This window comes from Panthera onca, chromosome B3 (genome assembly GCF_046562875.1).
Source record: "Panthera onca isolate mPanOnc1 chromosome B3, mPanOnc1 haplotype 2, whole genome shotgun sequence".
Lineage (NCBI taxonomy): Eukaryota > Metazoa > Chordata > Mammalia > Carnivora > Felidae > Panthera > Panthera onca.
In genome coordinates, this window is record NC_138344.1 from 99,737,638 (window position 1) to 99,751,818 (window position 14,181).

At 37.3% G+C, this 14,181-nt stretch overlaps 1 protein-coding gene across 1 annotated transcript in view; it reads right to left on the minus strand.

Moving 5' to 3' along the window:
• Positions 1-14,181, minus strand: part of ERO1A (endoplasmic reticulum oxidoreductase 1 alpha) — a 46,294-nt gene that overhangs the window by 16,180 nt on the left and 15,933 nt on the right. The window contains exons 5-8 of the mRNA XM_060619855.3: positions 7,599-7,675; positions 7,422-7,495; positions 2,678-2,798; positions 119-165 (exon numbers count right to left, since the gene is read on the minus strand). Coding sequence (XP_060475838.3) covers positions 119-165; positions 2,678-2,798; positions 7,422-7,495; positions 7,599-7,675 — 319 coding nt within the window. The remainder of the gene's footprint in view (positions 1-118; positions 166-2,677; positions 2,799-7,421; positions 7,496-7,598; positions 7,676-14,181) is intronic.

Genomic DNA, 14,181 nt, shown 5'->3' on the forward strand with positions numbered 1-14,181 from the left:
TGGAAATAGGAATATATGATCTCAAACGCTCTTGCCAACCCTTACCTGGCCTTCCTCTTCCTTCTAACCAAAGTTCACTGCCTGATAAATAATATAACAGTGCAAATAAATAACTCACCTTGACTAGAAGCCAAAGGATTTAAAGGTCTTTTAATTGTCTGTGGCCTAGAAACAAAAGAATTCAATTATAGAATATAATTATGTTACCTATCATGTTACAATTATTTAAATAAAAGTGAAATTATCTCAGAGAGTTTCTTAATGACTATATCCAAAAGCAAACTGTTTTACTGAGCTTATAAAATATTTAGTTTTCTCTAATTGCTTTAAGGGAGGGTGGTTGTTATCTGTTTTAGCAGTAATAGCTTCTGATCTTTTCCCATTGTAGCAGCCAGAAGAAAGTCATTTCTTAATCACTTCTTCAAACAAAGGAAGAAAATACCAGTCACGCTCTGCTCCTAGAGTCATAAATGTTTCTATATACATTTCATATACATATACACATGTGTATGTGTGTGTGTTTGAGTGTGGCACAAAGCACACTCCTAAGTGAAAGACGAACAAACAAAAATGTAAATACTCAACCCAAGCATTCAAATAAAAAGGGGAAAAAAGTAGTGTGGGCAGATTATTTTCCACTTAGTTAATCTTTTTTTTTTTTTTTTTTTTCAACTTTTTTTTTTTATTTATTTTTGGGACAGAGAGAGACAGAGCATGAACGGGGGAGGGGCAGAGAGAGAGGGAGACACAGAATCGGAAACAGGCTCCAGGCTCCGAGCCATCAGCCCAGAGCCTGACGCGGGGCTCGAACTCACGGACCGCGAGATCGTGACCTGGCTGAAGTCGGACGCTTAACCGACTGCGCCACCCAGGCGCCCCTCCACTTAGTTAATCTTAGGTACATCAATTTGCTCTGTGGCCACCAAGTTTGTTATGATTTTAGTAAAAGGTATTTTTTTTCAGATATATTTGTTTTTAAGAGACAGCGCAAGCTGGGAAGTGGCAGACAAAGAGGGGGACACAGAATCCGAAGGAGCCTCTCTGCTGACAGCAGTGAGCCCGATATGGGGCTGGAAATCATGACCTGAGCCGAAGTCAGACGCTCAACCGACTGAGCCACCTAGGCACCCCTATTTTAGTTCACATTTAAAAAAATACCCTTCAGGGGCACCTGGGTGGCTCAGGTGGTTAAGCGTTCAACTCTTGGTTTCAGCTCAGGTCATAATCTCACAGTTCATGGGTTCAAGCCCAGTGTTGGGCTCTGCACTGACAGTGTGGAGCCTGCCTGAGATTCTCTGTCTCCCCCTCTCTCTGCCCCTCCCTTGTTCACACTCTCTCTCAAAAATAAATAACCTTTAAAAAATAAACAAAGTAAGTTAAAATAAATAAAATTAAATAAATAAAAATTAATTAAATTAAATTAATTAAATAAAAAATTAATTAAAATTAAATAAAAAATAAACCTTCAGGGGCACCTGGCTGGCTCAGTTGGTAGAGCATGTGACTCTTTTTAAAAAATACTTTCTTTGGGGCGCCTGGGTGGCTCAGTCGGTTGAGCGTCCGACTTCGGCTCAGGTCATGGTCTTGCGGTCCGTGAGTTTGAGCCCCGCGTCAGGCTCTGTGCTCACAGCTCAGAGCCTGGAACCTGTTTCAGATTCTGTGTCTCCCTCTCTCTCTGCCTCTCCCCTGTTCATGCTCTCTCTCTATCTCAAAAATGTTAAAAAAAAAATTTTTTTTTTAAATAAAAAATACTTTCTTTTAGTTTATTTACTTTGAAAGAGACAGAGAGCACAGCAGGGGAGGGGCAGAGAGAAGGAGAGACAGAATCCCAAGCAGGCTCCACGATGTAATCACAGAGCCTCATGTGGGGCTTGAACTCACCAACCTTGAGATCATGACCTGAGCTGAGATCAAGAGTCAGACACTTAACTGACTGAGCCACCCAGGCGCCCTGAGAATGTGACTCTTGATCTTGGGGTTGTAAGTTCGAGCTTCTAGATGGGTAAGAGATTACTTAAAAATAAATCTATGAAAAAAAAAAACACCTTTAGAGTGAGTCAATATGTCAAACATCCCTAATAATAAACAAGGGAATTTAAATTAAACACATGGCAGAGATGAGTAAATTATGAAAACTCTCCACTTCAAAACTGGAGAAATTCAAGTCAAAAAAAGAAATAAACTGATACACAGTGAGTGTTCAAGTGTTACCCATTATAATTATTCTCTGAAATTAATTTAACTTCAACTTGAAAGCAGGTAAAATAGCTATAGCCACAAAAAGACGAATACAGAGTACCAAAAAGAGAATCAGTAATCTATTCTCTATTACTAACTACCTGATCTTGGGAAATGAAATAAACCTGGCTGGCTCTAGGTTATTTCATCTATAAAATGAGATTCTATAATCCACCGAAGGAACATGTATGAAATGTCCACAGTACTCCCATAAAAGTCTAACACTATTCTGTTTTTTAAAGAAGAAAAAAAATATTTGTTGAAAGTCATGTCCACATGTTTCTCCAGAGGGGAACTAGATTAATTAATAAGTATTTTCTATGTCCAAATATATCCTTTAACAAAGTGAATGTGATTTGCAATTTAAAGTCATTATGATTTTGTTTGTTTAGAGAAATCACTGTATCTTTCAGGATTTTCTAAATGAAATGACCCATACTTAAAACAGTTTTCTTCATAGATGACATTCCATATCTTCCAAGCATCTGGTCCTTTGTAACCCGTGTAGCGCTCAGGGTTAAGGAGCAAATCTACATATTCGGCATCAGGAGACTGTATATCTGTAAAATAAAATGTTTCATTAAGTCTTTTCCTTCAGTTACCTTAAAAAACTGGTATAATAGACTGTACTCCACTGATTCTAAGGCACTACAAATGTAACAGTGCATCCAGACTTTAAAAACAACCTTTTACAAGAGAGATGAGAGAAGGAACAAACAGCCACATTAAATGTACTCACTAGTTGCAAAAGCATCCTGCTTTTAAAAATGATGAAAAATAGGAATACGTGAATTTTAGAATTGAAGAAATATGGTAGTTCAATTCTCATAAGCTATCCAGGCAAAGAATATACTGTGTATTTCCACCCCCCCCCACCCACCCACATTAACCACAAGCAATTCATCAGTAACTAAGGTAAATGAAGATTATGACTACCATACACTGCTTGTTGCCAAAAACTTCCTTCTTAACACGAGCACCATTGAGATCCACTACAAAGCTGTCCCAAAGGTATCATCCTAAACATGCAAAAAATTATAAGCAGGGTATTAGCATCAGCACTATTTATTAAAGGGAAAATCAGAAGCAAACTGAAACATCCAACAGAGCAGAGCCTGGGCTCTGGAGCCAGAGTGCGTGGGTTAGAATCCAGTCCCTACTCCTTATTCAGTGTGGAACTCAGGGCAAATTACATATATTCTAGGCATTGGTGTCGTCATTTATAAAATGGGGATGATATACACTACTGTGATTTAAGTTTCTATGTGTAGAGCTTAGAACAACAGTAAGAATATAAAACATATTAGCTAGTGGTATTATGACATATCTTAACAGACCATTATACAATCAACAAAATTGTTAAGTACAAAGACTATCTAATAAAATGAAAAGATAAGCAATTAGACACTAATGAAAAACATATAAAAATTGGTGGCAGGGACGCCAGGGTGGCTCAGTTGGTTAAGTGTCCTACTCTTGATTTCGGCTCAGATCATGACCTCATGGTTGTGACATCAAGCCCTGTGTTGGGCTCTGGGCTGAGTGTGGATCCTGCTTAAGATTCTCTCGGGGCGCCTGGGTGGCTCAGTCGGTTAAGCGTCCGACTTCGGCTCAGGTCATGATCTCGTGGTCCATGAGTTCAAGCCCCGTGTCAGGCTCTGTGCTGACCACTCAGAGCCTGGAGCCTGTTTCAGATTCTGTGTCTCCCTCTCTCTCTGACCCTCCCCCGTTCATGCTCTGTCTCTCTTTGTATCAAAAATAAATAAACGTTAAAAAAAAAAAATTTAAAAAAAAAAAAAAGATTCTCTCTCCCTCTGCCCCTCCCCCACTCACGTGCACGCACAGGCTGTCTCTCTCTCTCTTAAAAAAAATTGGTGGGATATTGGTTTCTCATATGTTCTCATATAAATTTGTATAATGTATTATAACTTTGAAAGCAAAAAATGGCCCTGGTTCTCCAGGGGCTTTGGGAAATTATTTAATATACATCAACACCTTATTCATTTATATTGTTTTATTTTTTTTGAGAGAGAGAGAGCAAGCGGCACAGGCAGAGAGAATCCTAAGCAGGCTGAGCCACCCAGGCATCCCCCCTTATTCATTTATAAGGTGTAACAATGTGAACAAATAATGAAGAAGTGGGCAAAAATGCCTCAAAGCAGCCAAAGTAGATGACAAAATCGGAGCACACAGGCGTATGCATGAAGTTCATCAAGCTCTCAACAGACCTACTTCTTTTTAAAAACGCAATGACAGATGTGCCTGGGTGGCTCAGAAGGTTGAGAGCCCAACTCTTGATTTCGGCTTAGGTCACGATCCCAGGGTCATGGGATCAAGCCCCACATTGGGCTCCACGTAGAGAATGGAGCTTAAGATTCTCCCTCTGCCCCTCCCTCCTGTTCTCTCTCTCTCTCTCAAATAAAAAAATTTTTAAACAAAACACAATGACAAAAACAAAAATAAAACTAAGTTTGGTTAGTTTTATCCTAATTAACAGTACACTCGAGACATAAATTAGAGGAAATTTTGCTTCTAGAAGTAGCACAGTGACAACATCTAGAAATAACTGACACTTCATGCAGAAGTAGCAATTAACATAACTAGGAAAAGTAGAAATAAAAACTTAAAAACAAATTTGCATAGGGGCGTCTGGGTGGCTCAGTCAAGTTAAGCGTTCGACTCTTGATTTCAGCTCAGGTCATGATCTCATGATTCATGGGTTCAAGTCCCATATCAGGCTCTGCACTGATGATGGTGTGGAGCCTGCTTGAGATTCTCTCTCTCCCTCTCTCTCTGCCCTTCTCCCACTCACACTCACTCGCGCTCTCTCTCTCTAACCAAGTAAACATTAAAAAAAATTTGCATGAACTCCTCTAGTTGAGGAACAGATTTTCTATTCATCTCAACTAATACTAAAAGTATTGCCACAGTATATATAGCAAATTATAATAAATTCATAAAAACTCTCATTTTTAAAATATACAAATAACGGCTCAGCATCTAGTACTTTAAGACAGAAAACTAATCACCAAGAAATTTATTAAATTTTTCATATTCTGCCTAATTAGACGTAAACATTAGGTGATTGGTAATTTTACTTACAGTAAATACTTCATCTTGCCTCATCTTTTTAATAAAAAATAATTGTTGCAATAACCATGTTTTGCCAGATGACAAAAGCTCAAATTTCTAATTAAAATGTGTAAAACACCTTTTGTCTTCTACCTACTATTTACATAATTTCTTCATTATAAAGCTATCCTTTTTTGTTTTAATATTGACCCTCCTTGAACAGAAGAAACAAATATAAATGGACAAGTGATTCATCCAAGATAACAGAAGTCCACGGATAACAAATGAATTATTGATTCTCAGTCCTTGCTACACAAATATAAACATGTAGCCTCAAAACAATGGTAAACAAAGTTAAAGTATTACTGTTCGTTCTCTAGCACTGCAGGTCTAAAAAAATGTGCTGCATGTTATAAGCTTAATTTTATCTCACACGGTAACACTCAGGCCAAAGAATCTTTGTGAAAAAGACAGTAAAATTAGGGGGTTGAGAGAGTATTTTATCTCCCTAAGTTTACTAGTCTAAACCTTGGTGTAAGTCCACAACTCCTTATCCAACATCCCTGGGGTCAAATGTGTTTTGGAATTCAGAACTTTTCAGATTTTAGAAAAGTATTACAGTATATACAACATATACTGAGTAGTATTACTCCAGCAGGGACCAGGGAGCAACTTTTAATCAAACACCAAAAATATTTCTGTAGTGCAACAGGTGAATATTCACACTAAATGAGTCTGTGCTAAACTTAGGGGGGAAATACTCATTTTTCAGAGTTTTCTGATTTTGAATTGTGAACACAGGATTATAAATATTATCTGACAGAACATGGTCATGTTTTACAGTAGGGGAAGCATACGTTTCTTTTTTTTTTTTTTTCTTCCAAAGTGAAACCACCAGGTTAAAAATAAGTACTTTCCCTTTGCCTTCCTCTTTTGGGGGGAAATTGCAGGATTCGGCTCTCACTTACAATTAAAATGATCTGTACCACTCTTTTTGCTAAGATTTTCAAAAGATCATTAATCTGCTTCAAAAGAGCACCACTGAAGGATATCAAAATTCAGTCTGATTTGATTTTGTTTAGCCAATTAACAGGCTAACCATTCAACTTAGAAAAAGGAAGATACTAGGAATAGGAGAATAGGAAAATCCATAAATCTGATGAAAGGGTGCCAACAGGTGCTAGGGCTCCTGGATATGAACACGACCAGCACTCTGGCCCAGCTCCAGATGCCTCAGAGCAACTCATGGTTCATTCTTCTCTTTCCCAAAAGTAACGCACACCATCGTTAAGGTAAATATGTAACAATCCAAGGCCAGTGCAACAAAAGCAGGTTTTTGCAATCTCTACATTTGAGCTATTTATGCCAAATGCCTGTGTATATTACAAAAATTACATATACATATTACTTAGATATGCACAACTGTAAGACTCAGGAGGTAATTTTTTTCCAGAAACGGAGGTGTTTTTTGCTTTTTTTTTTTTTTTTAACTTCGGTAAAACATGTATAACGTAAAACTTACATTTCAGCCGTGTTTAACAGTTGTGCAACCATCACCACCAACGGTTTCCAAACTTTTCTATGACCCCAACAGAAATTCTATAACCATTACACAATAACACTCCGTTCTCCCCTGCTTCTAACCTCTGGTTACTCTATCAACTTGCCTAAATATTTTATGCAAATGGAATCATGATAGTTGTCCTTTTGTGTCTGGCTTATTGCATTTAGCATAGTATTTGCAAGGTTTATCCATGTTGCAACGCATATCAAACTTTTTTTCTTTAATGGCCAAATGATATTCCACTGTATATATTTATTATATTCTGTTTGTCCATTCATTAGTTGATGGATACATGGGTCGTTTCTACCTTTTAGCTGCTGTGGATAATGTTGCCATGAATATGGGCATACGAGTATCTGTTCCCCTGTCTTTAATCTTTTTCGATATATACTTAGGAGGTGAATTATTAGGTCATATGGTAATTTTGCCTTTCGTTTTTTGAGGCACTGCCAAACTTTAGAAACTGAGTTCTAAAAACCATTTGAAAAGATTTTTCTTTCCTTAGGCACAATTTGAAACGAAATGCACACGATAAAAAGCGTTATACCATCAGCTTCACAGAAGCTGTCTGAGGAGTCATCATGCTTGGTCCACTGAAGCACAGCCTTCTGTGTTTCCTCGCTTCAAATGAAGAAAACAAGTAGTGTTATCATTTTTTTAAAATTAATATTTCACAAGAAAAAAATATAAAATACTAAAGCAAAAAAAAAAAAAAAAATCAAACCTCAGCGATTCATCCACAGCTCCAAGCCGTTCAGCTTGCTCACATTCTTCAATGAGATTATTGGCTACCTCAGAATACTAAAAGGAAAAGGGGAATAGATGGATTACAACTTACTGCGTTTTTAAAACTTTCTCAAGTTCAGTTATTTAAGTTTCATTTATACCTAGCACCATTTCCGTGGCTTCAAAACTTAAAAAAAAACAGGGGTGCCTGGGTGCCTCCGTCAGTTGAGCGACTGGCTCTTGATTTCAGCTCAGGTCATGATCCCAGGGTTGTGGGATTGAGCCCCATGTCGGGCTCTGTGGTGAACGTGGAGCCTGCTTGAGATTCTCGCCGCCCCCCCCCCCCCCCCGCAACAATCTGTGATCTCTCTTAAAAAAAAAAAAAAAAAAAAAACCCTGAAAAAAATTAAGCCCTCATTTCCCCTGAAGCTAAAAAAAATAAGTAAAAGGCTCTGCCTCTTGCTTTTGTTGATGAAAACATTTACTATAATGGTCACAAAATAAAGAATATAGTTCTGATAACTCATTACAAGCTGTTCATGAAGAAAATCTCTGAGGTAGACGGAACAATGGGCAAGGCATCAGGAGGCAACCTCCCACTGTTCTAATGGCTTAATTGCAAGCACCAGTTTTCTCGTCCATAAATAAGTGGTTAGACCAGATGATGTGGGTGTAGGTCTGTCTCAACTCTAAATATGATTCTACATATGCCCTGCAGCCTACGTCTTATAAAAAGTATTCTTGTATCTTCAGGTGTTTAAAATACATTCTGTAACAACCGCATTTCTTCTCAATATTTAAGTCACACACGCACACTCACACTCACACACACACACACGCACACACACTATTCTGCTGGGAGTGTATGTGGCACAGGGAAAAGTGAATGTGGATCATAAGATTTCACAACACACTAGTCATCACCACCACAGAGATGAAAGGCATACTGGAAGAAGTCACAAATTCAATCAGCAAATATTTATTGGGTGCCTACTACACCCTTATTGCTTAGGATGACCATGCAAACGACTGCCCAGTCTATGATACTTCCAAGGATAAAAGGGAACCCTAAAATAACTGAAATGATATGTTTTTGAAATATTTATTTACTGAATAACAACTTTGTTTCTTTACATTCATTGATTTGTAAGACAGCTCAATTTGAAGACTTTTCAAAAATAAAATTCTTTTTATGCAATTAAGTATTAAGGGGTGAAGGGATATGTGTTCAATGTACTCTCGGATGGTTCAGAAAATAAGAATATGCATACAGAAAAAACAAGATAACACAAATGAGGCAAAATATTAAAAATTAGTGAATCTGTAAAGTACACAAAATGTCTTTTATTAATACTGCAAATTTTCTATAAGCCGTTAATTAGCTTAAGATAAAAAGTTAAAAACACATAAAAAATGAACAGAGGCACCTATTTCAAGTAGGAATATGAATTTATCCAATTAAAAACAAAACAAGACTTTCTTTTTTTAAATTTTTCATGTTTTTTTGTTTGAGAGCGAGCACACACAAGTGGGCGAGTGGCAGAGAGAGGGGGGGACAGAGGATTTGAAGCAGCAGGGAGGGGGAGAGAGAGAGAGAATCCCAGGCGAGCTCTGTCCTGTCAGTGTGGAACCCAACCTGGGGCTCAATTTCACGGACCCCAAGATCACAACCTGAGCTGAAACCAAGAGTCAGACACTTAACAAACTAAGCCACCCAGGCACCCCAAAAACAAGAATTCCATCAATAAGAGACTCTTCCCTGGAGCACCTAGGTGGCTTTTGAGCATCGAACTTTAGGCTCAGGTCATGATCTCACGGTATGTGAGTTCAAGCCCTGTGTCAGGCTCTGTGCTGACAGCTCAGAGACTGGAGCCTGCTTCAGATTCTGTGTCTCCCTCTCTGCCCCTCTCTTGTTAATGCTCTGTCTCTCTCTCCAAAAATGAATTAACATTAAAAAAAAATTTTTTTAATGAACTTCCAAAAGTTCTGAGTCCATCAAAAAATTAGTCTTTTGAATTATATGATTTTCTGTTTGAAACAGCTGATTATAGCATCATTTAACTATGTGCAAAGTTCTGCCATTGGAGCCAACACATTAATAGCTATGACTTTATTCTTTTTATGTGAACAAGAAAACATAGAATAAAAAATGAGCAAAATTGGGGTGCCTGGCTGGCTCAGTTGGTAGAACATGTGACTCTTCATCTTGGGGTTGTGGGTTCAAGCCCCATATTGGGTGTAGAAATTACTTAAAAATAAAATCTTTAAAGAAAAAAATGAGTGAAATTACTTTAGAATCTATGGTGAAAAAGTGCAGAATAGTGATTGCCCCTAAGGGAAAAAATAGAAATTGACTAGCACAGAGTACCAAGGAACTTTCTAGGTAATGGTAATGTTCTATATTATAATAGAAGCCTAAATTACACAGGTATATGCATTTAGAAAATGTACACTTAAAATTTGTGCATCTCACCATGTTAATTTTATAAAAATTAAAGCAAACATTAGACTCTAATGATATACTTCTAGTTGTGTGGTGTGTATATACATGTGTGTTATATACGTATATATATATATATATATATAGAGAGAGAGAGAGAGAGAGAGAGAGGTTGAGAGAGAGAGAGAGAGAGAGAGGTTGAGAGAGAGAGAGAGAGAGACGATGACATATTTAGGATAATGTGTACTGATGCTTGCAATTTACTTTGAAATGCATCTAAAAAATAAGATTTTTTTAATGGATAACTAGAAGGATAGACAGATACATATGTGAGAAACGTAAGTTTACAATAATGTTAATGATACAAATCCAGGTGATGGGTATGAGTGTTCACACGAAAATTCCTTCGGCTTTGCTGGATATATAAAAATTTTCACAGTAACATACCTATTAAAAATTTTAATTCAGAACAATAACTTAGTCTACATGAAAAACCACATATACCAGAATGATATGTAAATGCACCACTATAGCTGCACAAGTTATTATTTTTAGACATAAGGAGTAATTTACAACTAGTAATTTACAAAGTAGGTGCTTTGGCTTTGTCAGTAGATTTGTGTGTTCTGGTGTTTATGTGGTCACAGATATTTCTATGCCCCTTGCGGATGGTAAATGATGACCTTTTGTGTAAGTTATATATCATCATCAACTGTGGTGAGAAATCGAAATTTAATACTTCTTCCTTAAGCATGTACTTCTTTATTTCTTTCTAGTTATTTCAGCTAAAAGGATTCATTGTAAAATTTTTGATTACTAAATAGTAAAATAATTATAAGCTGTCGATATGCACTTTACAAAAAAATATAAAACCACTATAGGAAGTGGAAGACTACTCTCTCTATGCAGGATTGCTCACCCACTATTTCCCGTATATATTTTAAATAAACCTGACCTATAATTTGCCAGGTTTCCCACTGACAAGTCAAATGGCAGCCTGGCAGCTTAGGATATATCAGGACACAGAACAATTGGCTGATAACTCTGAGAGACCAGCAGGGCAGAATATCGATGCTGTTCCCTCCACTTCCCAAGACTGTAAGGAGTTAGTTGCCCCCAGAATTGTGTCTGCTTGGAATTGTTTTATCAGCAGGTATTTTATCACCCTGTATACTGTCCTTGAAAAATCATTTATTTACATTTAGGGAAGGTCAGGAAAAGAGGCACAAATTATTATTGGTCAACTTTGATATTAAAGTAAGAACTCTTTAGTGTACATACATCTCAGAGGAGACAACAAAGGAAACTAGAAATACAAAGTATTTGGTCAATTAAATCAATCTTAACTTATTTTAGTTTTTTTTAATGTTTATTTCTGAAAGACAGAGAGAGACAGCAGGAGCCGGGGAGGGGCAGAGAGGGAGACACAGAACATGAAGCAGGCTCCAGGCTCCGAGCTGTCAGCACAGAGCCTGACACGGGGCTCGAACCCACGAGCCATGAGATCATGACCTGAGCCGAAGTTGGACGCTTAACCAACTGAGCCACCCAGGCGCCCCCACCTTAACTTGTTTTAATGCAACTATTAATATTTTGTTTAAAAAGTTTAAAACTCAGGACAAATGATAAATCATTCAGGATGCTGGGGCACCTGGGTAGCTCAGTCAGTTAAGCGTCTGACTTCGGCTCAGGTCATGAACTCACAGTTTGAGTTCAAGCTTCTCATGGGGCTCTCTGCTGTCAGCACAGAGCCTAGAGCCTGCTTCAAATCCTCTGTCTTCTTCTCTCTCTCTCTCTCTCTCTGCCCTGCCCCCACTCACGTTGTCTTTCTCTCTCTCCCTCCCTCTCTCAAAAATAAACATTTGAAAAACATCATACAGGATGCCAGAACAACAGGCATAAACCAGTCCTCCCTCAGGCAAACCTTGGTGTATGGTCCCTTGATGTACTCTTGTTACTCTCTAAGTGCTTTGGATTTTACTCCAAGAGAGATGGAAACCATGAGAGAATTTTAAACAGAGGAGAGATACTATCTGAATTCTTAAAAAAAAAAAAAAAATCACTCTGGCTGCGGTCTTTAGAAAAGACTATACAGATGCAAGGAGGGTAGAGTAGGCAGACCATTTAAGAGGTTACTACAATAATCCAGGCAAAAAATGATGGCATCTTTAAATACAGCAGTAGCAATAAAGATTGTTAAGATTCTGGATATATTTTAAAGCTTTGTAATCACAAATTGAATTTTTCCTACCAAAATAGGCTTTGAGACAATAATAACCCAGTAACATTTAGCACCCCTAGGAACCAGATTATAATCTCTAAACACCATTTCCCACTAAAAGAACCAGGACTATTTAGAAAAAACGTTAATAGAAAAAAGGTTAACTCCAAGCTCAAAGTAAGAAAAATGCAAAATAAGCCTAGAAGATCTTTTCATAATAGAAAGCAAAAATTCTAGGGGCGCCTGGGGTGGCTCAATTGGTTAAGCAACCGATTCTTGATTTTGGCTCAGGTCATATCTCACTGTTTGTGAAATTTGGGCTCTAGTTTGGAGTCTGCTTGGGATTCTCTCTCTCTCTCTCTCTCTCTCTCTGCCCCACACCTGCCCTCTTTCCCTCTTTCTCTCTCTCTAAATAAATAAATAAACATTTAAAAAAGGGGAAAAAAAAGTCTACTAAGACTACTGAGATCATCTCAAAGGCCATGGTCACTTACTTGAAGGAGCATCTAGTGACCAAAGATGGAAAAACTCAAGCATCAAAAGGAATAATAAAAAATGACTACAAAAGAGTCCAGTACATTAAATATGTCAAAACTCCGAAGTTCATAATAACACTTAAAAATAAAAATCTTATTGGTCATCTCTGGAGATGCTAGAGCACCAAACTCATAATTATTCTGAAAACTGGTAAGCAAAGGAAAAGAATAAAGCATTTATACTGTGTGCCCTGCATAAACTGTATTTCAGGGCATCCAAATAGTTGACAAGAAATGGTTTTATAGAATAAAAACAGATAAGAAGTATGGAAAGAATGATAAAAATATGTTTTCCGTCATATGTGGAATTTGAGAAACTTAACAGAAGACCAAAGGGGAAGGGAAGGAAAAATAAGTTACAAATAGATAGGGAGGGAGGCAAACCATAAGAGACTCTTAAATACAGAAAACAAACTGAGAGTTAATGGGGGTGGGGGTTTGCGGGGGCAGGGAAAATGAGTGATGGGCATCGAGGGGGGCACTTGCTGGGATGAACAGTGGGTGTGGTATGTAAGTAATGAATCACAAGAATCTACTCCCGAAGCCAAGACTACACTCTATACACTATATGTTAGCTGTCTTGACAATAAATTATTAAAAAAAAAAAAAAAAAAAAAAGGATGATATAATTAGAATATCAACATTTTCAAACCCCTAATGAAAGAATGCAACAAGTAATAATCATCAAAGCGGCTAATGAAACTTTCAGGTAAAAAGCTAGTGGGTAACTTTATAACAGATACATAATGAACCCAATGATAGATCTTAACATCATAAAAAAAGAAAACCAGACATTATGTGTCTTCTGATATGATGTAATAGTAAGTACACAGCAACTCCAATCAATATATATCAGAAAATGAATCTGAAAAGCCTTAATACCAAAAAAGAGGGAGAGGGAATGGACATGGATTGAAAGACATTTAAGAGACAGAAACATACAAGTAGTACCAGAAAATAAGGAAGTGCTAAAAAAAGAGAAAAACCACAATGATGGGAGTATGTTAAAGGGACACAGGAACAACTGAAACAACTCCCAATAGCCAGAATAGAATGATTTGAACAGTAAAATAAAGTCATACCTGATTATAATCCAAAGTATAAAATAAACATCTCCTGATATAAATAAATGATTGAAAAAATAAGTAAATGGAGGGAGATATAAGTCTCCCATACTGAAAAATTCCAATTTATATCCTTAAGAAGATAGAGCCCTCCTGAAGTATGGGCTGTACACAGTGAGCTCCCTCCAAATAATGCAGTGTGGAAAGGGTGGAAAATAGTAAATCTACAGTGGAGAAAACCTGACAAAAATTATGTCAGTCAGGTGATCAAGGTTAACATTAACAGTAATAAGTCATGTTGATACTATGTACCCTTGATG